Source organism: Ziziphus jujuba, chromosome 6, assembly GCF_031755915.1.
Source record: "Ziziphus jujuba cultivar Dongzao chromosome 6, ASM3175591v1".
In the NCBI taxonomy this organism is placed as follows: domain Eukaryota; kingdom Viridiplantae; phylum Streptophyta; class Magnoliopsida; order Rosales; family Rhamnaceae; genus Ziziphus; species Ziziphus jujuba.
The window spans coordinates 10,749,777-10,772,994 of record NC_083384.1 but is presented as its reverse complement, the minus strand read 5'-3'; the positions used below and the strand labels follow the sequence as shown (position 1 = coordinate 10,772,994).

Below are 23,218 nucleotides of genomic sequence, written 5' to 3'. Positions count from 1 at the left end.
TTTAGATTGATCAAGTTATACGTTTTCGTAGATAATAATTTATTTTATATGATCATGATAAATTGCAAACCATGTTATGAGTGCAGAAAAAAATAAATAAATAAAAATAAATAATATGTTAAGGCTGCATTTGTGAGCAACTATATTCACACTAAATTTATATGGTCATCTTAAGAGGAATTTTTTTTAAAATACTTATCTTTAAAGGATCATATACAGCGTAAACAATAATTTATCTTATACCGTAGACTATTGCTACTATCATGAGCAACTGTATTCAATACTAGATTTATATGATATGGCATTTTAATACCTACACATGTGTCTCAAAGGACACTTAGATGATCCAAAATTACCATTTTTCCATTTGCGTATTAAATCAACAAAAGCTGACGAGCTCCATTCAAGGCAATAGATATTCAAGTACTTCACAATGAAAGCGATCGTTATCCAATAGACAATAATGATTATTTATGCAAAAAAATAAAAAAAGAAAAAGAAAAAGAAATGGCTATCAATGGCCACCGATTAATAACGATGACTTAGAAAATCTTAATAGTCTTTTTACTTTTATTTTTGTATATTTGGAGAAAAAATTAAACATAATTCATCAAGGTATTATTCACAAAGAGAAATTGGATTTTCTACAATATATGCATAAAAAGGCTGAAAAAGTATTGCTTTCAATTCACATTGCTAGTGTCGAAAATAAATTTTCGTACGGAAATTCAATATTTTTTCATCGCTCCTTGTTCATCCACAACATGCAAAAATTATATTCCTGGCCTTTCTATATACCTAAACAATTTTATATTTTAAATCATCATATTATTAAAAATCCTAAAACAATCCCTTTTCAAAAAAATTATATATATATATATATATGTATATTTTATTTTATTGGTTAATTAAAAGATGAAGACAAATTATTTATAAAATTATGTTATATGTTATTTATACAGGTAATAGACTATCTTAGACTTAATCCTATTTGCTACCCAAAATCGACAAAAAAATTTCATTTTATCTTAATTGTTGCGAAATGATAAAAGTTTACCACTTGCGATGAAAAATAATTCTTAATTTATTTATCTAAAAATAAGAAATTAGAAAAATAAAAAACGACAAAGTAGTAAAAGTTGGCACATTATCAACCATAAATGGACGCAAAGTATTTACTAAAAAAAATAAAGTTGTTAAAAAAAAGAAATTAAAAAAAGTATAAAACCCTATGCAGAAATGTGTAACGGGAAATCCTATATAAAGCAAACGCAGCCGTGTGTCCAAACCCTAGCACTAGTGAGCCACCTTTCAAATCCTTCTCACTCCTCCACATATTCTTCTTTCTCTGATAAACCCTAGCTCTTTCTTTATCAACGACTTCCCAGCCTCACTTGCGCTTTGGCCGTCAATTTTCTGTTCCATGTGAGTTCTAGATTTTCCTTCACCGAAATCTTTTTATCTCTTAGTTTGTGTTTTGGTGCTTTCCAGCATTTAATTCAAGCTCTGTCTGGATTTTTATGTTTTTTTGGGTTTTTGACTTTTAGATTTTGTCTTTCTTAAGAGTTCGGGAGTAGTTTCGAACCTTCGAAACGATGTCGGACGACGAGAGGGAGGAGAAGGAGTTGGATCTCTCTTCTGCAGAAGTCGTCACCAAATACAAGAGCGCTGCTGAGATTGTTAACAGTAAAACTCTCTTTCTCTCTCTCTCTCTATATATATATATATGTATATGAAATTTGTTTATACATGTATGTATATGTATTACTAAGTTTAAAGATCTTTGGGACAAAAGTAAATTTGGATTATGAATATACTCTCTCTCTCTCTAATGTATTTGGTTATTTTTATTTTTTTTGGGGACTTTTGTCTAATTGTTGCTCGGTCTGGTAAAAATTTTGGGAAATTTTTTCAGAGGCTTTGCAATTGGTAGTAGCTGAATGCAAGCCAAAAGCTAAGATTGTGGACCTTTGCGAGAAAGGCGATTCATACATACGAGAGTAAGCTCTCATTCAATTTATTTATTGTGAAAGTCGCTTATTTATTTATTTATTTTTTTAAAGAAGAAATTTTTGTTGTGGTTTTGTGCTCTGTTTTAAGATTGAGACCAATGACTGCTATTTTATGTATTTTAGGCAAACTGCTAACATGTACAAGAATGTCAAGAAAAAGATTGAAAGGGGTGTTGCTTTCCCAACGTGCATTTCTGTGAACAACACTATCTGCCATTACTCTCCACTTGCGAGCGATGAGTCGGTTTTGGAAGAAGGTGATATTTTGAAGATGTAAGCAGTTTTCCAAAGCTTTTTAACACCTTAATTGTCAATTGTTAGTCATTCATATAATGCAAAAATAGCCCACTGAGTAATGATTTTTTGCTTGTTTGTTGCAGTGACATGGGTTGTCATATCGATGGATTTATTGCTATAGTTGCACATACTCATGTTCTTCAAGAGGGCCCAATTACCGGAAGGGCAGCTGATGTCATTGCAGCTGCTAATACAGCGGCTGAAGTTGCCCTGAGGCTTGTAAAGCCAGGGAAAAGCGTAAGTTATTTGCGTATATCTGTTAACTTTTATATTTTTAGAGATGGTGTTGTTTTATGTGAGATATGGTCTCGTATGTATTGTGCAATTACAATTAATATTTATAATTGTGATGATGTATGATTCAAGGTTTAATAGTGCTTCATTGTTTGAATGATATTGCTCTGAATTTTGGAAAATTTGTGGAGTTGTCATCAAATTTTAATGTGGCAGTATAATAATATTTTTATTTGTTTGCCATTTACGAGGACTTAATTCAGAGGTATGTAGTTTATTCTCTATTCATCGCCTGATGATGAATATTTCATAAGCTATGGATTTTATTCTTCATCCAAATGTAGCTTTTGTCATGGTTACTCTGATAGGGGAATGTTATGACATTGAGGTTGAAAGTGTCTGATCTGGTGATTCCTGCTTGGGGTGGATTGTATGAAATCTAGTTTTCTTATTTGAACGCTCCCCAATTTATCTATGGAGAAATCTTCTTGGTGTTGTCACCACTTGTAGGTTGGAATGAATCCATGACATTGAGGTTTTATATCATTGAAGGCAACTTTGCCGAGGTAACTAATGATTTGTTGGTTTCCTCTTTTCCCTGTTGCCTATATTATGCTTGGCTGCATATAGGTTGCTTCAGGTGGACACTCACTGTGTTAAAACCTATTTTCTTACGTGGGCCAACATTGTTTCAGCCCTAGGATATTGTTGACTTGCTTTTTCTCTTGCCTTCCAAGTCATGTCAAGTAATTTATTATTTTTTTTCCTTCTCAAGAATAGTGCTATTGTTGATTTTTTATATTAATTATTTAAAGTTTTGTTATTGATATTTTTCTCGTTAACATGATCTCTACATGATGAAAACTATTGCTGGCTATGGATTGAATCCGATGAAGCTAATTATGTCATAGTTACACTGATAGAGCATCATGTGTATCCTGTTCCATCTTTCTTTCTTTTACTGTCTTTTAGTCTTGTTTCCTCCCTGTGTCTTTTCCAAATTTTCTTTTGTGATCTTAAGTCAAGGATGTGAATCGCTTTAGTCTTGTTTCCTCCCTGTATCTCTCCCAAATTTTCTTTTGTGATCTTAAGTCAAGGATGTGAATGGCTTTCTCTCCCCCTCTCTCTCCTTTGAGGTTTATTATTTTGATTCATTCGTTTTTCCATTACATATGTGTGGATCTTGTATTCCTTGTTCCTACCTTCATACTGCTTACATCTCAGAGTTGGATTATTTCCATTTATTTCTGATCCAGTGCATTCCTGTGCTGCTTTGCTGAGCTATCAGATTCATTTTATAATTCCTATGTGATGATTGCTAATCAAAAGCTATGGACCAACGTCCAAGTGAGGCTTTTGTCATAGTTACTCTGATACAGAATACAATACAGGATCTATATATATATATATATATACATATATATTTTTTTCCTCATTGTTATTGCTGCTTGCTGCTGATTTTGCAGTCTCTCTAAACCACTATAGGTGTAGCTGAATGTTGGGGTGTTGGAGATGGTCAGTAAGCAGGTGTATGATTAACAATTGCTGTTGAGTAGGATCATGAGAATATACCTGACTGTTTGCTGTCCCTTCTGAGTTACCGTACTTTAGGTTATATGATGTCTTCTCTTCTAGTACTACGTGGATACATGATTTACATATATCTAAATTTGTAGTACCGATGAATGGTAATTGATTAGTTTTGGAAACAAAGGTGACAACATGGATAGGCTTTTGCCCATTATCCTTACACTGTTGCCATGACAATTAATGGAGAAATTTATACAAGTGTAGGTTTTGTAGGTTGTGAAAAGGGCAACTTTGCCGAGGTGACCAACACATTATTGGTTTCCTCTTTTCCCTGTTGCCTATATTTAAATGGCTAGTTTTTAGTGCTTATTACAGATGTTTTTGTTGTCTGTATGTTCACCATTCATTTCTAGCCAATATATTTGTGTTTAAAAGTCATGAATATGAGCATTTTCTTCTTTTATTTTAATCTCAGTTTGTTTTTTCATTTTGGTTGCAGAATAAAGATGTTACAGAGGCAATTCAGAAGGTTGCTGCTGCTTACGACTGCAAAATAGTTGAAGGTGTTCTTAGCCACCAGCTGAAGCAGTTTGTGATAGATGGGAACAAGGTCATATTGAGTGTCACCAATCCTGATACAAGAGTTGATGATGCTGAATTCGAGGAGAATGAAGTCTATGCAATTGATATTGTCACGAGCACGGGTGAAGGCAAGGTAATTGAGGAGTCCAGATGAACCAGATACCATCCTTCTGCAACATTATCTGACTCTGCCCGCAAAATTTTTTATGTCAAACTTGCAGCCTAAGCTGTTGGATGAGAAGCAGACAACTATCTATAAGAGAGCAGTGGACAAGAACTATCACCTGAAGATGAAAGCTTCTAGGTTTATTTTCAGTGAAATCAATCAGAAGTTTCCCATCCTGCCATTCACTGCAAGGTCTGATATACTTTTTGCCATTTATTTGGAAACGATAGCATTGATTTTCATTACCAGTCCATTTTATTCTGGTTTTTTGGCTTTTTTAATATGAGGGATTTATCTGCAATAGGGCTTTAGAAGAGAAAAGAGCAAGGCTGGGTTTAGTGGAATGCGTTAACCATGATCTTTTGCAGCCATATCCTGTTCTTCATGAGAAGCCTGGTATGAATCTTTTGCCAAATTGAGCAATGGAAGAACCCTGATGTGTCATTCCCACCGTGCTGATATTAAAGCTTTGTCTATGTCATACATGCATTGGTGGTGTGCAGGTGATCTTGTTGCTCACATCAAATTCACAGTCTTGCTAATGCCAAATGGATCGGATCGGATTACATCCCATCCTCTACAAGAGCTGCAGCCCACCAAGCCATTAGAAGATCCTGAAATCAAGGCTTGGTTGGCTTTGGGTGTAAAGACAAAGAAGAAAGGTGGTGGGAAGAAGAAGAAAGGTAGGCTATCAATATTCTCTGGAAAAGTTTCTATTGTTGCTATAAATCAAATCTATCCTGTCTAGCATGTGTCCTGGGAACAATTCTTATCCGTTGCTTGTTGCACAGGTAAAAAGGGCGAGAAAGCAGATGACTCTACAGAAGCTGAGCCTATGGATGCAACAACAAACGGTGCTGCATCTCAAGATTGAGCTTCGTTCTTTTTTTTTTCTTTTTTTTTTTCCCCTTTTTAAATTTAACCCTTTTTCAATTTTGGTACTTTGTTTTGTCCATTGTATCTGGTTGGATATGAGCTGGTTTAATATAGTGTTCAAACATTGATCGTAGCTGGATTTTCGTTTTTGCTCTTCTATGAGTCTCTTTGTATCTTCTCTGTGTTTATTAAAAAACATGAAATTTATATAGCATGCCATTTTTAGACGGAGAAAAATTTATGCAATATTAGGAATCTTTCTTGTTTGTAATGTCCCTGCGCTGTCATGCCTTGCCTCGTGGAAAATTGAAACTTGCAAATAACAATCCAACCCTTGCATCTGAATCGGTCAAATGAATCTGTGCGACTGAAAAAAACATTTTTAACCAGCCGAAAAGGAAAATGGCATTTTACGTCGTTTTTGGAAAAAAATTTGCTGAGAAAATATGATGTTCTTGGTGCTTTAATCGAGTTACTAAATGTATAAAAATTTTCTGCTTTATTTTATAATTAACATTTTTAACCAGCCGAAAAGGAAAATGGCATTTTACGTCGTTTTTGGAAAAAAATTTGCTGAGAAAATATGATGTTCTTGGTGCTTTAATCGAGTTACTAAATGTATAAAAATTTTCTGCTTTATTTTATAATTATCATTATTGTTTTAAAAAGAAGTGTAAATCTATTAGAAAATTCTTAATGTGAAAAGGTTGTGAATGAGTAAGATTTTTTTTTTTTTAGAGGTAATTATTTTCATTAGTCTATATTACAAAAATAAGATGATATATATATATATATTATAATCTATTTACATATATGGACCGCCAAACCGCATAGGTTTACAAAAATAAATGCCAAATTTGTTAAACAAAGTTTAGAAAAAATTAACACAAAAGTAAAACATAAATTTGTTGAACAAAGTTTAGAAAAATTAACAAGCTTTTGACATATTTCTTTGATGACTATTGCAAGGCTGAGATGATTGAGTCGGTCCGAACTTTTGCAATGGCATTGTTTAAACAAAACATATTTGAGAAGCGCAAATTATAAAAAAAAAAAAAAATTATTAAATGCTAAAAGGAAATTATTTGGTCTGGACTTATATATGATGCAGCTATCTAAAAGTTTTTAATTTGTAATTTTTTTTAGAAAATAAATTATTTGATATAAACATCTACAAATTAGAATGTGTATATATGTCATAGAAAAATTATTTATTCAAACCATTATATGTAATAACTTATAATTATTGATACGTTTCTAAAATAATATTTTATTGTGACTATAATTTAATATATTTTTACTTCAATACATAAATTTTTTTATTATTATAATTTTGCTACAAAATAGACCAGCTCCCACCATAAAAAAATACATTTCATTTCAAACAACATATTATTTAACATTTTGATGCTTTAGTATGTCACTTAATGTGAAGTGCACCTGATAAGAGTTTGACGCGTTTTTTGACAAATCTATTTTACTATCAATATATATAAATTTCGCTCATACTAAAGCATGTAAAGAATTATTGTAATCTAGTCCATTCATATAAACATATAATATCAAAATTATTATATGCAAAATATTTAATATTGTTCGTTGTTTTTTCATAAATTAAAAAAAGAAGAAGAAAGAAATAAAATTTGTCAAAATATATATAAAAAATTGTTTAAAGTTCATTTAAACCTTTTTTGTTTTATCATATTTATACTTATATCTCACATTTTTTAAAAGTCATTATTAATTTTTTAAAATATTTTTCTATATTTATTTCCAAATTTATTTGTTAATTTTAATAGTTAAAGGTTATAGAAAAATAAAAAATTAAATTGAATAATATTATAAAAATATAATTATAATTTTTAATAAGGTATAAAGATAGATGAGATTGTTTTGATAGATATGGAGAAGTTAATAATGATTGTTCAAAAATATATGTTTTAAATATAATTGACGCAAAACTTGAAAGATTTAAAATAATAATAATAATAAGGGTGTGGCAGAATTGTCCTAAGTAAAGCGTGAAGAAAAGAGCGCGTAGAGATGCGCACTGTATACGATCAAGAATTCTAAAATCTCATTGGCCAATCTGCGTGGTAGTACCCGTCAATAGCCACGTGTACCTAACGGCCTATAACTGGAAGGCTCTGGATTTTTTTTTTGGACACCCGCCACCAACCTATTTATAAAGCTCTCAACTTCAATTTCGTGCCTCTTCTTTGTGTTTCTCCGTTGCGTTGAACATTATTGCTCTACAAATAAAAAATTAAAAGAAAAAAAAAAAAAACAAAAATTCCCAAATCCGAGCTCTGGTGAAGAGATTAGGGTTCTAAATCATGGATGACAACCGCATGAAGTTATTGATCTTGTTCTCGATGTCGGTGTTCCTCTTGATGTTAGAAGCCAAAACCGCAGACCCCTACAAGGTAATTGTTCGGCAGGCTATTCATTTATCTTTTTAGGATCGCAATGGAATTCCTTTTCTAGTGGCCTGGCTATCTCATCGTTTTCTTAGAGTTTTCTTCATTTTGTTTCATTTTCTTGTCAAGTATATCTTGCTGTTGCATTTACTTAATTGAAAATGAAAACGCATTTTTATTATGATAAAAAGCCGTGAAAAAAAGAAATTGAATAATTATCGTGTTTCCAACTCTTAAATTGTTAAACAATGTTGCACTTAGCATTTGTTCCTCTGGGATTTTTTGCTCGTTTATGGTCGACTAGCTCTGATGAATACTGATGGGAAATTTTACAGGATAACTTAGCAAAATTTTTCATCGATTTATCGTTTTTTTTTTTTTCAAATAATATTTTTTGGATAATGGATTTTGATTTCATCAGGTTCTTGGGGTTGAGCGAAATGCAAGTCAACGAGAAATTCAGAAAGCTTTTCACAAGTATGTTCTTCATTTTTGATCCCTTCTCTTTTTTTGAGCTTGTTATGTTGTAGTTCTTAGGCTCTCAATAATTAATTAGGCACTACAGATGTTTTCCTAGAAATGATAAATTCAGCATATTCAACTATTTCTTTGTGCTTCTCCAAGTAGAATTGCAAGAAGTGAATGGTTTTACTTGATTGAATGGAGGCTGACATGGAATATGAGGGAGTGTGTCACCAAATGATGGTCACCGACAAGTTTGGATATATTGAAGGTGGTTTTTATTCAGCAAAGTCTGACCTTATGTACATGGGTGAAATTAAAAGATCCTAACGTGGGCCTTGTTTTGGGTAAACTAATATGATAAATGTTTGGATTGGCAATAATCGTTTTGTGGTAATTTGAGGGTTTTGATACTTATCTGGAGGTGTTCTCTGTGCTGGTATTGACTGTAGGAAAAACTGATAAATACATGTATACTTTTGTATTAGATGGTGACTTGAAGATCTTGAACCTTATGTGTAATATCATTTAGTTATCACTAACAATAGTTTTTTGTTTGTCTTTGCCTTGTTCTGCTGTGAATCTAATGTGTGTTACAGTCTATTTACATTCATGGCGTTATTATTTGCGATATTTTTACGTTTCTGAATTTTCTGATTCGCTTTGAATGGAAGAATAGTTTTTATTGAGTGTTGGATACTTCGATTAAGATTCTGTATGGATGTGTGTCTGTTTGTGTAAATTATTTTCCAGATTGAATAAATGTGTGCAAAAGACCTATTACAAATGTTATAGGCTCCCTCCCCTCACTTGTGCTTGTTCCCATTATGATTTGTAGGCTCTCTCTTCAATATCACCCAGATAAGAATAAAAACAAGGGAGCTCAAGAGAAGTTTGCCGAGATAAATAACGGTAATTTCCATACCTCTTTTCATTTTTTTCTTTTTTCTTTTTTTTCCCCCCCTTCTTATGCTCATGGACCTTTGTTTGTTATCCTCTTGCCTTTTTCTGCTTCAAATGTTAATTTTTCTCCCCGTTTACCAGCATATGAAATTTTATCTGATGAAGAAAAGAAAAAAAATTATGATATGTATGGAGATGAGAAGGGTAATCCTGGGTTTGGTGCTGGTCATCCTGGGGATCAGGGTGGATATACTTACTTCACAAGTGGTGGACCAGGAGGCAACCAGTTTTCCTTCAGACCAGGTGAATGGCAAAGTACAGGAGGCGAGGGAGCTTCAAAATCATTCTCGTTTTCCTTTGGTGGTGCTGGTGGCCCAAGTTCATTTGGTTTTGGTATGGATGATCTTTTCTCCAACTTTTTTGGGGGTAATGGTGATAGTATGTTTGGTGGTTTTGGTAGTAGAACTGGGTCACGAGCTGGGTCACGAACTGGGTCGCAAAGTGGGTCCAGAAGTTCTTCAAAGAGCATTAGGGCCATTAATTCATGTGACTTTAAGAAAGAAATAGCTGTTCAAGGGATGACTTGGCTTTTGTTCTCTTTTACACCCTCATTGAAAGGGAATCATTATGTTGAATCTACTGTGGAGGAGGTTGCCAGTTTATTGCAGGGAGCCTTAAAGGTAATGAATATTTTTATGCATTCCTCTACATTTCACTGTCTATTTATCTCAGCATGTGCTCATTCTTGTCATTCCTCTCTTAGGTTGGAAGCATAAATTGTGAGACAGAACTGTCTTTATGTAAGGACCTTGGCATATTACCTAGAAGAATGCCCAGGGTGTTTGTTTATTCATACAAAGCAAGTGACAAGGGATCTTTGGTGGAGTATGCTGGTGACTTGGCTGTTAAGGATTTGAAAACCTTTTGCCAAGACCATTTGCCAAGGTTTTCAAAACGTGTTGACTTGAAGAGTTTTGAGTTTTCAGGGGTCACACTTGAAAAATTGCCGACTGTGATACTTCTTTCCACCAAAAAGGATACTCCTGTCATATGGCGTGTCCTTAGTGGCTTGTACCGGAAACGCATAATTTTCTATGATGTAGAGGTATGTTGCGACTCAGCAGTGGATATTTTGCTAATGCCATTTCTGAACCTTTTTAACATGAGGACTTTGATGACTCTCGGTTTTCAAAGAGTTATAACTTGTGCTTTCCTTATGGATCTAATATTTCTTCTCTACTATAGTGTATAGACATAGTAGTTAAAAGAATTAGGAGACTAGGTGCTAATTAAAATTTAGATGCGTTACCAGTTCTTGATTCTCAAATTGAAATGGCAATAACAGCTTTCCTTTTAAAGAAAATATGCTTAAATGCTTATCTGGGATCCTTTGTTTTCTATTAATATACAAAATAGTTGATGCTTCTTTTTTCTTTTCGTTTCTTCTTTTTGAATGATTATGAAGGTTCGGGATGTTTCTGATCCTATGGTGAGAAAGTTGGGAGTTGATGCACTACCAGCGGTTGTTGGATGGCTATCAAATGGGGAGAAAAACATTTTAAAAGCGGGGATTAGTGTGAAAGATTTGAAATCTGCAGTTCATGATCTCAGTATCCTTCTAGATGGTTTTGAAAAACAGAACAAAAAGGTAGCTTCAAGTCAGCCCAGAAAAGCAGAGACTGATTTTGGAGACAATCACATACCTGTCTTGTCAGGGTCTAATTTTGATGCCTTATGTGGTGAGACAACTCCTGTTTGCATAATTGGGGCCTTCAGATCTTCCAGGGCTAGGGAGAAGGTGGAGTCAATTTTAAACAAGGTGAGTTACTACATGTCTTTTTATCAGCATAGAGTGAGTTATTATTATTATTTTTTTTTTTTAATTTTTTTAATTTTTTGACTGAATTAAGTAGATCTGTGCTCTGTATGTTATCTTGACTGGAAAAACAGTACAGAAGGCAGTAGTCATAGCCCTATCATTGTTTTACTAACTTTGTCAAATTTATCACTTGCTGACACGATCATAATGCAGTTAGTCTTAGACTGGATTTCATCATATAACCTATTACTTTTTATAATATACTTCAGTAAATGAAGGAAATAAAAATCGGTTTTGTAAATGAATTTTTCCTAATTAATCATGAACTGGGAGTGGAACTATTTACTGAAAAATATAAGGCCTATATATTTATCAAGGTGTGAAGTAAATACCATGATGATTCTTTCAGGTTGAACACAATCAACATATTACTGTTGAATTTATAATTCTAGAAACCCTGATTTCTTTCTTTTAAAGGAAATAACTTTCTTGTTTTCTTTTACTCGATAATGTTTCTCATTTGCTGCATTATATTTTCTGTCAGGTCTCCCAGAAATCACTATCAAGGCAACCAACTTCAGCCTTAGGCTCGAGGGATTCGATTTCCTACACTCTGTTAGATGCTACCAAGCAGCCAGCATTCTTAAATGCATTTGACAAATCGGGATTTAAATCATCAGATAAACTACTGGTGGCTTACAAATCTCGGAAGGGGAAGTTTGCAGCATTTGAGGGTGAATTGACCATTGAAGAAGTAGAGGGATTTATCAGCTCTGTTCTCAACGGTGACATACAATTTAAGAAGACATGGCAAAAGCCTGTGCTGAAGTAAAGCCAACCCTGAAAGATTTTGGAGCTTGTGGTTTTCCAAATTATGTATATATATCCTCACATTTTACAACGGCTCTAGGCTCCCCTCCCATATGCGGCCACCTTTTGTTGTGATGTAATTTTTTGAGCAATATATCATCAGCAAGAAGTGCAGTTTGAAGTGAAAAGAGGTTTTATTGCATAGTTTAAACTGCTTAGTTACATCTTTCTTCCATGTAAAAATTATGACCACTTTTTCCTCTGCTCAACTTTGTTTTTTTTCAGTTGGAAGTGAAAGAGAATGAAGATGTGGAAGTGGAAGAAATTTGTAAGTAATGTTCTATTTCTACCTTATTCTGGATTTTCCTTCCCAGTGAATATGGTGCTGGTAGTGCTCCATTGGCTCTATATGCCTTTAGTGCGTGGTCCAGGGGGACAATTGAGAGTAGAAATGCATTATTCAAAGCAAAATTCTGTGGTATTAGGTGGTTAAGGATTTACTTGTATATTAGGTGGTTAAGGATTTACTTGTATATTAGGTGGTTAAGGATTTACTTGCATACTTCATGTATTTTGGGGAATTTCAGAAGGACATAAAAGAAAGTTCGGTTTAGAGGAAGTGGGAAACCCATGGAAATTTACGCATTAAATTTTCTAGTATAATGCAATAAGTAATAATTGATTACGTATAAAAACCACCCCCATAATAATTAATTCCATATATTTTCTCGTCAACAACATTTGAAAAAAAAAAAAAATCTTTTGGTTTAGTTTTATAAAGCAATAGAACTGTTTTCCTCTTTGGGAAACAAATCATATTTATTATTGTTATTATTATTATTTCTATTATTATATATATATTTTTATCAGTCAAACTGGCCATTTCTAGATAGATGAAATAAAGATTTATTTACCAAAAAGGTTAAATAAAGATTTCCACGGATCCTATGTAAAATCCAACTTAAAAAAAAGAAAAAAGAAAAAATCAAACCCAAAGAAAATTATAAGAGGTTCTATTTACACTAAAAAATTTTAATAACCACGCAGCATTTTCAATTATATTTTTATATTTCAAAAATATTTTTTGATAAAAAATCACAAATACTCTTATAAAAATAAATTGTTTTGGTATATATAATTCGGATTATTTAAATCAGATTTTGTATATTAAATTATACAATGAAATTTAGATGATATAAACTAAACAGAATTTCAATAATATATGAAGTCGTTCATTAATATATATTAAAAAAAAACTTGTTTTTTCATTGATACTTAAGATGCAATAAGGAAAAGTTTAAACAATTCGTAACTTAAGACTTGTGATTTAAGTAATTGAATCAATTGGATTAAATTGTCAGTTTATAAAGTTGAAAATAAACATAACAAAACTGATTTGGAAATTAGGACAATCAAATAGAATTAAAAGGTAGAGATGATGCAATGTATATATTTAAGAATAAATAATGTATAAATTATTGATATAGATAAAAATTAAATTAAAAGTGAATATGCAGAATATAATGTAGTTATTAAATTTCATATTATCAATGGAACCATTCAAATTATAATATCTTAAAAATACTTTAATAAATAAAAGGATTATCTATTAAAGACTACCAAGAAAACTTCCTAGTCCAATAAAGTAGAGAGCTTTGTTTTAAAAAATAATAATAATAAATAGATAAACAAAGTGAAGAGCTAACAAATTGGAATTTTTTTTTTTTTTGGGGCTGAAAATAACTTAAGAGTTTATTTGCACACAATACCTTTTTTTTTTAGCACACATACTCAATAAAAGAAATAGCTTTAAAAAAAAAAAAAAAAAACTCAAAATAGGGCAATATTGACTGAAAAAAAAAAAAAAAAAGGAAACAAAAAAGTTAAATTCAGCAAAAAGTTGTATTTTTTCTTTGTTTTTTTTTTTTGGGGCTTCGGCAGGAAGCAAAGGTGAGCGATCCGCCTCTCTAATCTCTATCAACTATTTATTTGTCTAACTCAAATTTTCTAGTTGGTTCTGGGTCTATGGCTTCCGATTGTTTCTTTGATTATCGTTAATGCAATTTTTTTTTTTTTTTCTTCCCCCCCACGAACAGGTCGAGAAGAAGCTGGTCAAAAAGTTCAAGAGGCCACAGATTGACCGCCAGATCTCTGTGAAGGTATGTTTATGTATATGCGCCATTTGATTTCTATTCTATAATTAATTTAAATTGCTTTCTTAATATCCTTGTTTTTTCACAATTGTTTTGCTTTTGCTGCTTTGGTTTTTCTGCAATCTATAATGCCAATGCAAACTCTTGCGACTTTTATTGTTTGGCTTTTTAAATTTTACGTGTTTAGTGAAACTATATTTTTTAATATTTTGGTTCTGCTTGTGATTCTTGCCGTTTAGCACCCCTCTCTATGGTTCCCAGACAGCTTAGATATATATATATATATATATATATATATTCAAATAAACGTAAGTAGTTAAAGGGGTTCGCATAAGATATTTTTGCATGTTAATTGTGATGTTTACATTTTAATATATATACATTTTGTTTTCAGAAAATGATAATCGTCCACCGTCTAACTATGCTTTTAAGCAAAAAACTCATGGACGAAAGTAATTACTATCAATGGAAAACCAATCTCTATGTAGTTCTTGAGCTTCAAAATAGCAAGTTTGTCTTAACATTACCAAAGCCCCTAGAACCAACTGCTACTGCATCTGAAGAAATCAAGACGCAATATGCAGATTGGCAACGGGCAAATACTGTAGCTCGTTGCTATATTCTTGCCAGTGTTGTTGACCATCTGCAGCAGCTAATGTCCTGCTTAGAGACTGGAGCAGAAATGATCCTGACTCTAGATAGAATGTTTAGCAAGCTCGGCTAGAGAGTCTGCTATAAGGGCATTAAAGTTCACACGTATGACTAGAGGAAATGTGCGTGAACATTGCCTTGCAATGTTGTCACATATCAGTTGTGCGGAAATGATGGGGGCTAAGCTGAAACAAGAGATGCAGATCGATATGATCTTGAAATCTCTGCCTGACAGCTTCAACGAGTTCAAAATATTTTATAGTTTGAACAAATTGAAATTTACTCCTATTGAGCTAATGCATGAGCTTGAGAGTGCTGAAAAGTATCTCACAAAGCCAAGAAATGTCTATTATGCTCAAAGTTCTTATAAACCTAAAGGGCAATCTAAGGGTAGGAATAAGAATAAGAAAGGAGTTGGTTCAGCTGTCAAATCAGCTGCAATGAAAAAGTTAACAAGCAAGTGCTTCAAGTGTAGACAGAAGGGTCATTGGAAGAAAAATTGTCCTAAATCAGGTATCGATGATCTATATGTTGTTGTGGTTTGTTTAATGGAGAATATAATGATAAGTGCATTTTTGATTCCGAAGCTACTAACCATGTTTGTTACTCTTTGCACTAGTTGTAATAAAGCAGGCTTCTCAGTAAAGGACAGAATCTTGAAGTTGGGAAACAAAGAATATTTCTTCTTAATGACAGTAGGATTGTATACTTATTTGATTGTCTATTTGTTTAGGTTTTAAGAGGAATTTAGTTTCTATATTAAGCATGGTTTTACAATTCAGTTGGATTTCTCTCTTTCAATAATGATTATTGATACTTCTATTTGTTTTGGAAAATTAATGAATACTTTTATTTGTTTTGGAAAATTAATGAATGATCTTTATTTTTTAACTCCTATATTGGATGATATTAATGTCATAGAAAATATAAACGATGAACATCTTCCCACATCTAAGAAAATAAGTTTCAAATGAAACTTATCTTTAACACTTGTGATTATGTAATATTAATTATAATAAAGTTCATGGTTTGGTTAGAAGTGGGATTTTAGGTTCACATATCTTTGAATTTATGCTATAAGTGAATTTATTTGGAAAATAAAGTAACAAAGAGGTCCTTTAAAGCCAAAGGAAATCACGTAACTGTATAGCTGGAAGTTGTGAATATATTGTATGCAAGCCAATGTGCGTATGAGTATTTCACATTTTTGATGAGCACATCAAGATATGATTATATACCCAATGCACTACAAGTATGATATTTTTGAAAAGTTCGAGAGTTTGAGACTAAGGCAGAAAAGCAATTGTTTGTCCATATAAATAGCTTCGGTCTAACCGGGATGGTGAATACATGTATGGTGAGTTAAGCTTGAGAAGGTATAATTTTTCAATTGTCATTTCCTAGAATGCCTAAGCAAAATGGAGTTGTGAAAATGAGAAATATAACCCTTTTGAATATGGTGAAGTTTATGCATTATTATTCATTTTTACCTAAATTGTTTTGGGATATGTCTTAGAGACAGCTATATGTACTCTGAACTTGATCCATAGTGTAAGATCGCCTAGTATACAAATTGCAGACGTTAATTTGCGAGAACTCCTGTTTGTATAATTGGCGCCTTCAGATCTTCCAGGGTTAGGGAGAAACTGAGTCAATTTAAACATGGTGAATAACTAGAATCTTTTTATTGGCATAGAGTGAGTATTTTTAAATCAAGTAGATCTGTACTTTGTTACACTTATTGCATGACACTCAATAATGTGGACCTATTATGTTATCTAGACTTGAAAAGAAAAAACATACAGACAGCAGTAGTCATAGCCCTTGAATATAATCATTTAACCAACTTCGTCAAATTTATCGCTTGTTGACCCAATTACAATTCATAATTTGAGTTAGTCTTCGACAGGATTTTATCATATAACCTATTTTTTGATGTAAGGTTTTATCACATAATATTACCTATTGTTTTTTTTTTTTTTTTTTTTTTTAATAACATACTTTGAGGAAATGAAGGAAAGAAAAATGGGTTTAGTAAATGACTTTTATCCAATTTCTTTTGAAATGCCCTTTTATTTTATCTTTCTTGTTTTATTTTGTTTCCTGGTTTAGATGAGGCATTAATCAATGAACTGGGAGTGAAGCTATTTACTGAAAAATATAAAGCCTATATATTTATCAAGGTGTTAGGTAAATACCAAGATGTTTCTTTCCGGTAGAACACAACCAATTTATGACCCTTAAATTTATATTTCAGAAACCCCGATTTCTTCTGTTTAAAGGAATTAACTTCATTGCTTACATAGTTTACGTTTCTCATTTGCTGCATTTCATTTTCTCTCAGGTCTCCCAGAAATCTCTATCAAAGAACTAAATTCACCCTTTGGTTGTATGGATTTGATTTCCTACACGTCTGTTAGAAGCCACTAAACCGCCAGCATACCTAAATGCATTCGACATATCAGGATTTAAATCATTAGAAGATAAACTATTGGTGGCTTTACAAACCTCGGAAGCAGAATTTTGGCAGCATTTGAGGGTCAAAGACTCAAATGACCATTGAAGAAGGAGAGAGAGATTTATCAGCTCCATTCTCAATGGCACACACAGTTTGAAAAGACTAAGGCAAAAACCTGTGCTTCAAGTAAAGCCAACCCTGAAAGATTTTGGGGCATGTGGTAACTTTCCAAATTATATATATATATGTATATATATCCACACATTTTACAACAGCTGTGGTCTTCTCTACCATATGCCTCCTCTTGTAATCATGTAAATTTTTGAGCCTCGTATTATCAGGAAGAAGTGCTGTTGGAAGTGATCTTACTTATCTGTGGATGGATGCCACAAAAGAGGTTATCTACTTTTGAAGGTTTGAAGTGCTTAGTTTACATCTTAAAATTATAATCAAATTTTCCTCCGCTCAACTTTTTTCCAGTTGGAGGCAAGAGTTTGAAGATGATAAAGTGGAAGATATTTATATGCAATGTTCTATTTCTTTCTTCTTCTTGATTTCCCATACCTTTGAATATGATGCTGCTGGTGCTCGATTGGTTCTTCTTGTTCTGCTCATGGCCTTTCTTTTTATTTATTTATTTTGGTGAATCTGCTTATGGCCTTTAGAGAAGGGTTTTTTCGATAAATAGCCACTTTACAATTCCATTTTAGAAAAATAGCAAATTTTTTTATTTTTTTAAAAACTAACCAATATTTTACCCGTTTGGACTAAAGTACCCTTAAGGTGGCTATTTATGGGAAAAACCCAAGAGAAAAACTCTGTGTCCTTGTTCTTGCTTCAAAACAAAAGCCTCCAATGGAAAGCTATAAGAAAAAGTTGACTACTTTTTGACGAATTTATCAAATTTCTTAGGAGTGAACCTTTTTTTTTTTTTTTGGGTTAAATCTTTTATCCTTTGTAGGGGAAGAGAGCAAAGGCTTGGATCGCTCACGATCTGAGAGCAATCCTTTTTTGGCCCTTGTCTCTCCCTAACAGGGAATAAATTTGAAAAAGATATGGAGAAGGTGATGAACATTTTGAAGCCAAAGCCAAACCCACAGCAACAATTGAGAGATTGGCAGCGTAGACTCCGCCAAGAGTGCCGCAATATTGAACGTCAGATTCGAGGTTATATTTTTTTTTTCGACTAACACCCAATTCCCTTTTTTTTTTGGGTGTTTTTTTGGCGTCAAATTTTTATTTTTTATTTTTTATTTATTTTCTTTTTAGGATAATTTGATTATTAGATTCACAAAGGCATAAATTTAGCTCTATGGGCTTCTGGGTATTGTTAAATTCGGGTTCTTTTGTAATGGGTTCTTTCAGATATACAAAGAGAAGAGAAAAGTGTGCAGAAAGCCATTAGAGAAGCTGCCAAGAGGAATGACATGGTCTCTGCTAAGGTACTTGCTTATGAACCTGGTTTTACACCATTTTTTTTTTTTTTTACTGAATAATATCTATTGAATTCCAATAATTGTTCTGATCACTTTATCGAATTCCCATGCTTGCTTTCCACCTATAGTTCCATAAAAATATATCTTTTGCTTAAATTCAATTGAGCTGATGGTGGACAGTAGAATTTTTGGCTATTTTTGTTTTTGATTACTCTATAGAAATTAAATTTGTACCTAATTCATGCATGGAAGAGCTATCAACACTCGCTACAAATATGTACATTTTATAGCAAATCATGGGTTTTTGCAACTTGGTTTAAACATGGAAAATGAGGTTTTATATCTATGCTTCTACCTACATTAGAGGACGATTATCCTAGTTTCATTGGTTTTAATTTAGCTGTGCTGTGGTTTGGCCTACTGCTGTTGTACTTAAAAAATTTTTGCTGGTTGCACCGTAGTTTTCCTCCCTCCCTTCTTTGTTATGAATTGTCTTCGTTGCGTATCTATTTTCAGGCACTTGCAAAAGAAATTGTCAGATCAAGAAAAACAGTGACCCGTCTTTCTGAAAATAAGGCACAACTCAATTCAATATCAATGCACCTTGGGGAAAGTGTTGGTACGAAGTTCTTAATTATTTTATCACCGATGGAACTTCTATTTATAAATTATTATCCACTCATCTCTGATTTCTGTTATTGCTTGTCTATGAATTTAAGCAGTGTAGTTGCATCTCTGCCTGAATGGATTATGTTCAGAATTCTATTTTAATTTGATAGAAATTTGTTTTGATAACCAAGAGACTAATGATAGGATCATATCCAAGGTTAAGAATTTCTATAGCCTTAGTTTGATTTTAAAAGAAAATATTTTTGTCGTATTACTTGGATAGAGAGTGCATGATGGATGAAGTGAGTCGGTGAGTTGAACAACAACTTAGATTCCTCATGCAAAGAATAATCTTTTAAGACAATCTCGAGACTAGTCACATGTTCCTGTACAAAGATGACAGTCTTCATTTTGAAAATATAAGATTAACTTTCCTTTATAATCTAATCCATTCCATAGAATTACCATATTTCCGACATAGACATGAGATAGATGGTTGAGAAGATAAGATGGTTAATTTTATCACATGTTGAATTTTCATAACAAATGAACTGGGGAATTGAATCAGATAGTACTGACTATGATATTTTTATGTTGACCCATTATGAAAATTTGTTCTTTTACTTTCAAGTCTAGGCTATTGCAATGTGGGGTGCAAAAGGAACCAGTGTAATGATGTTTCTTGCATTAGGGATAAATTATCTTTATAACAGTGGTTAGTAATCTATTTTATGAACTGCTGGTAATGCTTATTGTCTGCTTGTTTTACCTCTTTTAAATTTCCTTTCTTTTAAAAAAAAAATTGGTGAATCTGCAGCTATTGCCCGTACTGTGGGGCATTTATCTAAGAGTGCAGATGTTATGAAGCTTGTCAATAATCTCATGAAAGCTCCAGAGGTGGCTACTACAATGCAAGAGTTCAACAAAGAAATGACCAAGGTATGCCTGTTGCTAACTTTTACTTTATAGAGTGTAAAAATATACCTTTTTCGGTGGATAAAGTGTAGTTTTTCAGGTTAAAACTGCCTTTTGTTGAGCATTTTTTTTAGCAGTGTTTTCTTTGATTAAAAAAGAATTAGCTAAGATTAATATCCAACCGAAGTTTTTACTTTCAATTTCCTATTCTTAGGTTTATTCAGCCTCTCATTTTTGTGTTCTCATATTCTATTAATCCAATTGAGTTGTCCGCTGAAGAAACTGATTTTGTAGGCAGGGGTGATTGAGGAGATTGTAAATGATGCTGTTGACTCAGCACTAGACTCTGAGGATATGGAAGAGGAGATAGAAGAAGAGGTTGATAAGGTTTTGACTGCCATTGCTGGTGAGACTGCCGCAGAGCTTCCTGAAGCTATCAGGAAGGAGATAATAAAACAACCTGCTCAGACATCAGAAAATGGACAGGAGGTATGTTGACCTGACTGTCGTGTAATATGAAAAGCTTTTACTTTTTGGCATTGAAGAAGCGTAACATGTTTAATTTTATATTTATATAGGAGGAAGCAATACCCGAGGGTGTTGATGATGAGGAAGAATTGGAAGAAATAAGAGCTCGACTGGCCAAAGTACGGTCATAAGTCAGAGATCAAGCCTACCATAACGTTATGGGAGAAGTTGGGCAGTGCGTTTGCATGTGGCCTCTTGAACAGATTGAGATTGCGGCGCCTCTGGCCTAATTATCACTAACAAAGAGAACTTCGAGGAAGCACCCACTGTATATTAGAAAGCAATGTTTTTGTGAAGTTGTGAGTTAGATGGTTATTTGTGTAACATTGAAGTGCGGAATGTATCTTTTGTCTATACCTGATTTATAATTACCATGGTGGAAATTTGTGTTGCTCTTGAAGCATTGTAACTTTCATAATCTCATCAACATCAATAAAAAAACGAATTTCATGAAACTGCTCATGAGAATTTTAGATTTTGTGAATGAAATGAACGGCCCTAATCTTTGTGTACTTTGACCTTGCTTGTTAAGGGCAGATCATCCCTATTTGTATGCAGAAAATCTAACAATGTGTACTTGGATCTTGATAATAGAGCTTTGGCATTAAGGATTGGGCTGGATTAAACCAGAAACTCCTGATCAGTTCTATATCCCAAATGAGCCCGGAGAGCCGATGCATATGCTTTGAACATCTTATTCACAATCTTGGAATATTATCACAGGGATTCATGGATTGTTGCCATCATTTTCATATGCTTTACAGATGTTTGATCCATTAGGTTCTAACTGGATTTGAGATCTAACTCCATTTAATTATTTGAAAGATCCCATACAGAGGGCTTTACAGAGCCATTAAGATATGATACTATGAGCTTGCAAACAGCAATGCTCACATGACAATGACTTTCTTGGAAATAATGCTTCCTCAAAGGAAACCTTACAACTAGAAGGTTAAAAGGCATACTAGGCCAATTGTGGACTGCAATAGATTACCTTCTATCAAGTATCAAGCATTAGTTTAAGAGTTGTTTATTACATAGTAATAAGAATATTTCTTTACACAACCAAATATTTGTTCAATTTTCATTAACAATTTTAAATTGTTTGAAGTTATATTTCCGTATAACTTAACTTGCTTGTTCGAAGTCATATTTCTGAATAAGTTAAGGATGTTTGCCTACAGACTGTTGAACATGCTATTTTTAGTACTTTGCATCCGAATACATCTAAAACATTTAGTCGTATAGTACTGAGTGTATCTGAAACGAAAAATTATAATGGTGGCTTATAATGTTCATTTAACAAAGATAACAATGTGGTATTGATGTAAGGATAAGTAATTGACCTTATAGGAAATGTGCCATGTTTATTTATTAGAATTCCGTTATGCACAAACGCTTTAAGAGCTCAATTGCAAATTTTAAAAAATTTTCCGCTTGTCAGAAATATTTCCTATAGGCGGAAAAATTTTCCTACTGGAGGAAAAATGGAGGAAAAACGTTCCTCCAGTCGGAAATCCCATATGAAGAAAAATTGAAGCCTCTTGATAAATTTCCGCCAGGTGGAAAAATTTTCCTCCAAGCGGAAATAGTTTTCCTCCTGTTGGAAAACATTTCCTCGAAGCGGAAATCGTTGAATAATTTTTACTCCTATTAGAAACTAATTTCCTCCACTTGGAAAATCAATTTCTAATAGATTATATAAGTTAATAGTAGGGTAAAAAAAATTGGGAGTGGAGACAAATATTATATAAGATGAAGATGGAATTAACAAAAAATGTAGTGACATTTAAAATCAATAACCATTTTAAATAAAAAAAAATTGATATATGTTTGTTTTTATTTTCAAAATCATTTGGACATTTCATAAAATGATATGTAAACTAAATATTGAAAATCAATTCCAGAAAGCCTCTTTTCATTTAGGATTAAATTCAAAAAAAAAAAGATTGCTAATAAATCTTCCACCGTGGAGTAGAAAATATTATATCCAATATATGAAATAATTATCAAAACATATTAAACCATAACACTAAATTAAAACTTTCTAATTCGAAGCATAAGACAATGGATTCGTACATCTCTGCCTATAATGTCCAACACCATCGCATCGGCTACATCTACATCCAATAACATCTTCACCTTCGGATGGTATGCGTTGCATCCTCGGTCTACCGGCTCGCCTACGTGTCCATCTTGGTGGAAGAACAATGCGACTTGCCACGTCATCCGGGACATGCCACTGTTTTTCATCTAATAAAGGATAAATGGACTCAGCATAAGCTGCACGATATGCATCCGCGGTGTAGTAATGAGAACACATGCCATAAGGAGCAATTTTTCGGTCTCTGCAAGCG

General features: G+C 32.9%; 3 protein-coding genes across 15 annotated transcripts; all 3 read left to right on the top strand.

Moving 5' to 3' along the window:
• The first annotated feature begins 1,257 nt into the window (after positions 1 to 1,257).
• Positions 1,258 to 5,830, top strand: LOC125420551 (ERBB-3 BINDING PROTEIN 1). Of its 2 annotated transcripts, none has more exons than XM_048467193.2 (10): positions 1,258 to 1,425; positions 1,565 to 1,686; positions 1,916 to 2,000; positions 2,136 to 2,285; positions 2,393 to 2,546; positions 4,573 to 4,788; positions 4,877 to 5,013; positions 5,126 to 5,217; positions 5,325 to 5,504; positions 5,613 to 5,830. In XM_048467193.2, the coding sequence occupies exons 2-10, from the start codon at positions 1,596 to 1,598 to the stop codon at positions 5,693 to 5,695; spliced, it is 1,188 nt and encodes a 395-aa protein (XP_048323150.2). In that variant the 5' UTR covers positions 1,258 to 1,425; positions 1,565 to 1,595; the 3' UTR covers positions 5,696 to 5,830. The 2 variants fall into 2 exon arrangements, with proteins under 2 accessions (XP_048323150.2, XP_048323151.2); XM_048467194.2 differs by having other exon boundaries at positions 1,548 to 1,686.
• Positions 5,831 to 7,855: 2,025 nt separating this feature from the next.
• On the top strand, positions 7,856 to 17,794 carry LOC107430869 (dnaJ protein ERDJ3A). Of its 12 annotated transcripts, XM_060818154.1 has the most exons (12): positions 7,856 to 8,123; positions 8,539 to 8,594; positions 9,418 to 9,491; positions 9,624 to 10,162; positions 10,246 to 10,587; positions 10,948 to 11,301; positions 11,846 to 12,302; positions 12,397 to 12,439; positions 14,208 to 14,270; positions 14,659 to 15,428; positions 15,535 to 15,610; positions 17,260 to 17,794. In XM_060818154.1, exons 1-7 carry the CDS (start codon positions 8,034 to 8,036, stop codon positions 12,131 to 12,133), a joined length of 1,743 nt encoding a protein of 580 aa, XP_060674137.1. In that variant the 5' UTR covers positions 7,856 to 8,033; the 3' UTR covers positions 12,134 to 12,302; positions 12,397 to 12,439; positions 14,208 to 14,270; positions 14,659 to 15,428; positions 15,535 to 15,610; positions 17,260 to 17,794. The 12 variants fall into 12 exon arrangements, with proteins under 12 accessions (XP_060674137.1, XP_060674135.1, XP_060674132.1 ...); XM_060818152.1 differs by having other exon boundaries at positions 11,846 to 12,439; XM_060818149.1 differs by having other exon boundaries at positions 11,846 to 14,061.
• LOC125419010 (vacuolar protein sorting-associated protein 24 homolog 1) lies at positions 17,526 to 21,316 on the top strand. Its single transcript, XM_048463803.2, has 8 exons — positions 17,526 to 17,593; positions 17,715 to 17,787; positions 18,335 to 18,540; positions 18,739 to 18,815; positions 19,326 to 19,428; positions 20,236 to 20,357; positions 20,628 to 20,822; positions 20,912 to 21,316. The coding sequence occupies exons 3-8, from the start codon at positions 18,429 to 18,431 to the stop codon at positions 20,990 to 20,992; spliced, it is 690 nt and encodes a 229-aa protein (XP_048319760.1). The 5' UTR covers positions 17,526 to 17,593; positions 17,715 to 17,787; positions 18,335 to 18,428; the 3' UTR covers positions 20,993 to 21,316.
• Positions 21,317 to 23,218: the final 1,902 nt, after the last annotated feature.

Excerpts from the sequence above, each read along its gene's own strand:
- LOC125420551 (XM_048467193.2), top strand. The coding sequence starts at position 1,596 with ATGTCGGACGACGAGAGGGAGGAGAAGGAGTTGGATCTCTCTTCTGCA. Across the intron at positions 2,286-2,392 it reads GAAGGTGATATTTTGAAGAT|TGACATGGGTTGTCATATCG; the intron begins GTAAGCAGTTTT and ends TGTTTGTTGCAG. Across the intron at positions 4,789-4,876 it reads CGAGCACGGGTGAAGGCAAG|CCTAAGCTGTTGGATGAGAA; the intron begins GTAATTGAGGAG and ends TCAAACTTGCAG.
- LOC107430869 (XM_060818148.1), top strand. The coding sequence starts at position 8,034 with ATGGATGACAACCGCATGAAGTTATTGATCTTGTTCTCGATGTCGGTG. Across the intron at positions 8,124-8,538 it reads AAACCGCAGACCCCTACAAG|GTTCTTGGGGTTGAGCGAAA; the intron begins GTAATTGTTCGG and ends TGATTTCATCAG. Across the intron at positions 8,595-9,417 it reads ATTCAGAAAGCTTTTCACAA|GCTCTCTCTTCAATATCACC; the intron begins GTATGTTCTTCA and ends TATGATTTGTAG.
- LOC125419010 (XM_048463803.2), top strand. The coding sequence starts at position 18,429 with ATGGAGAAGGTGATGAACATTTTGAAGCCAAAGCCAAACCCACAGCAA. Across the intron at positions 18,541-18,738 it reads TATTGAACGTCAGATTCGAG|ATATACAAAGAGAAGAGAAA; the intron begins GTTATATTTTTT and ends GGGTTCTTTCAG. Across the intron at positions 18,816-19,325 it reads ATGACATGGTCTCTGCTAAG|GCACTTGCAAAAGAAATTGT; the intron begins GTACTTGCTTAT and ends ATCTATTTTCAG.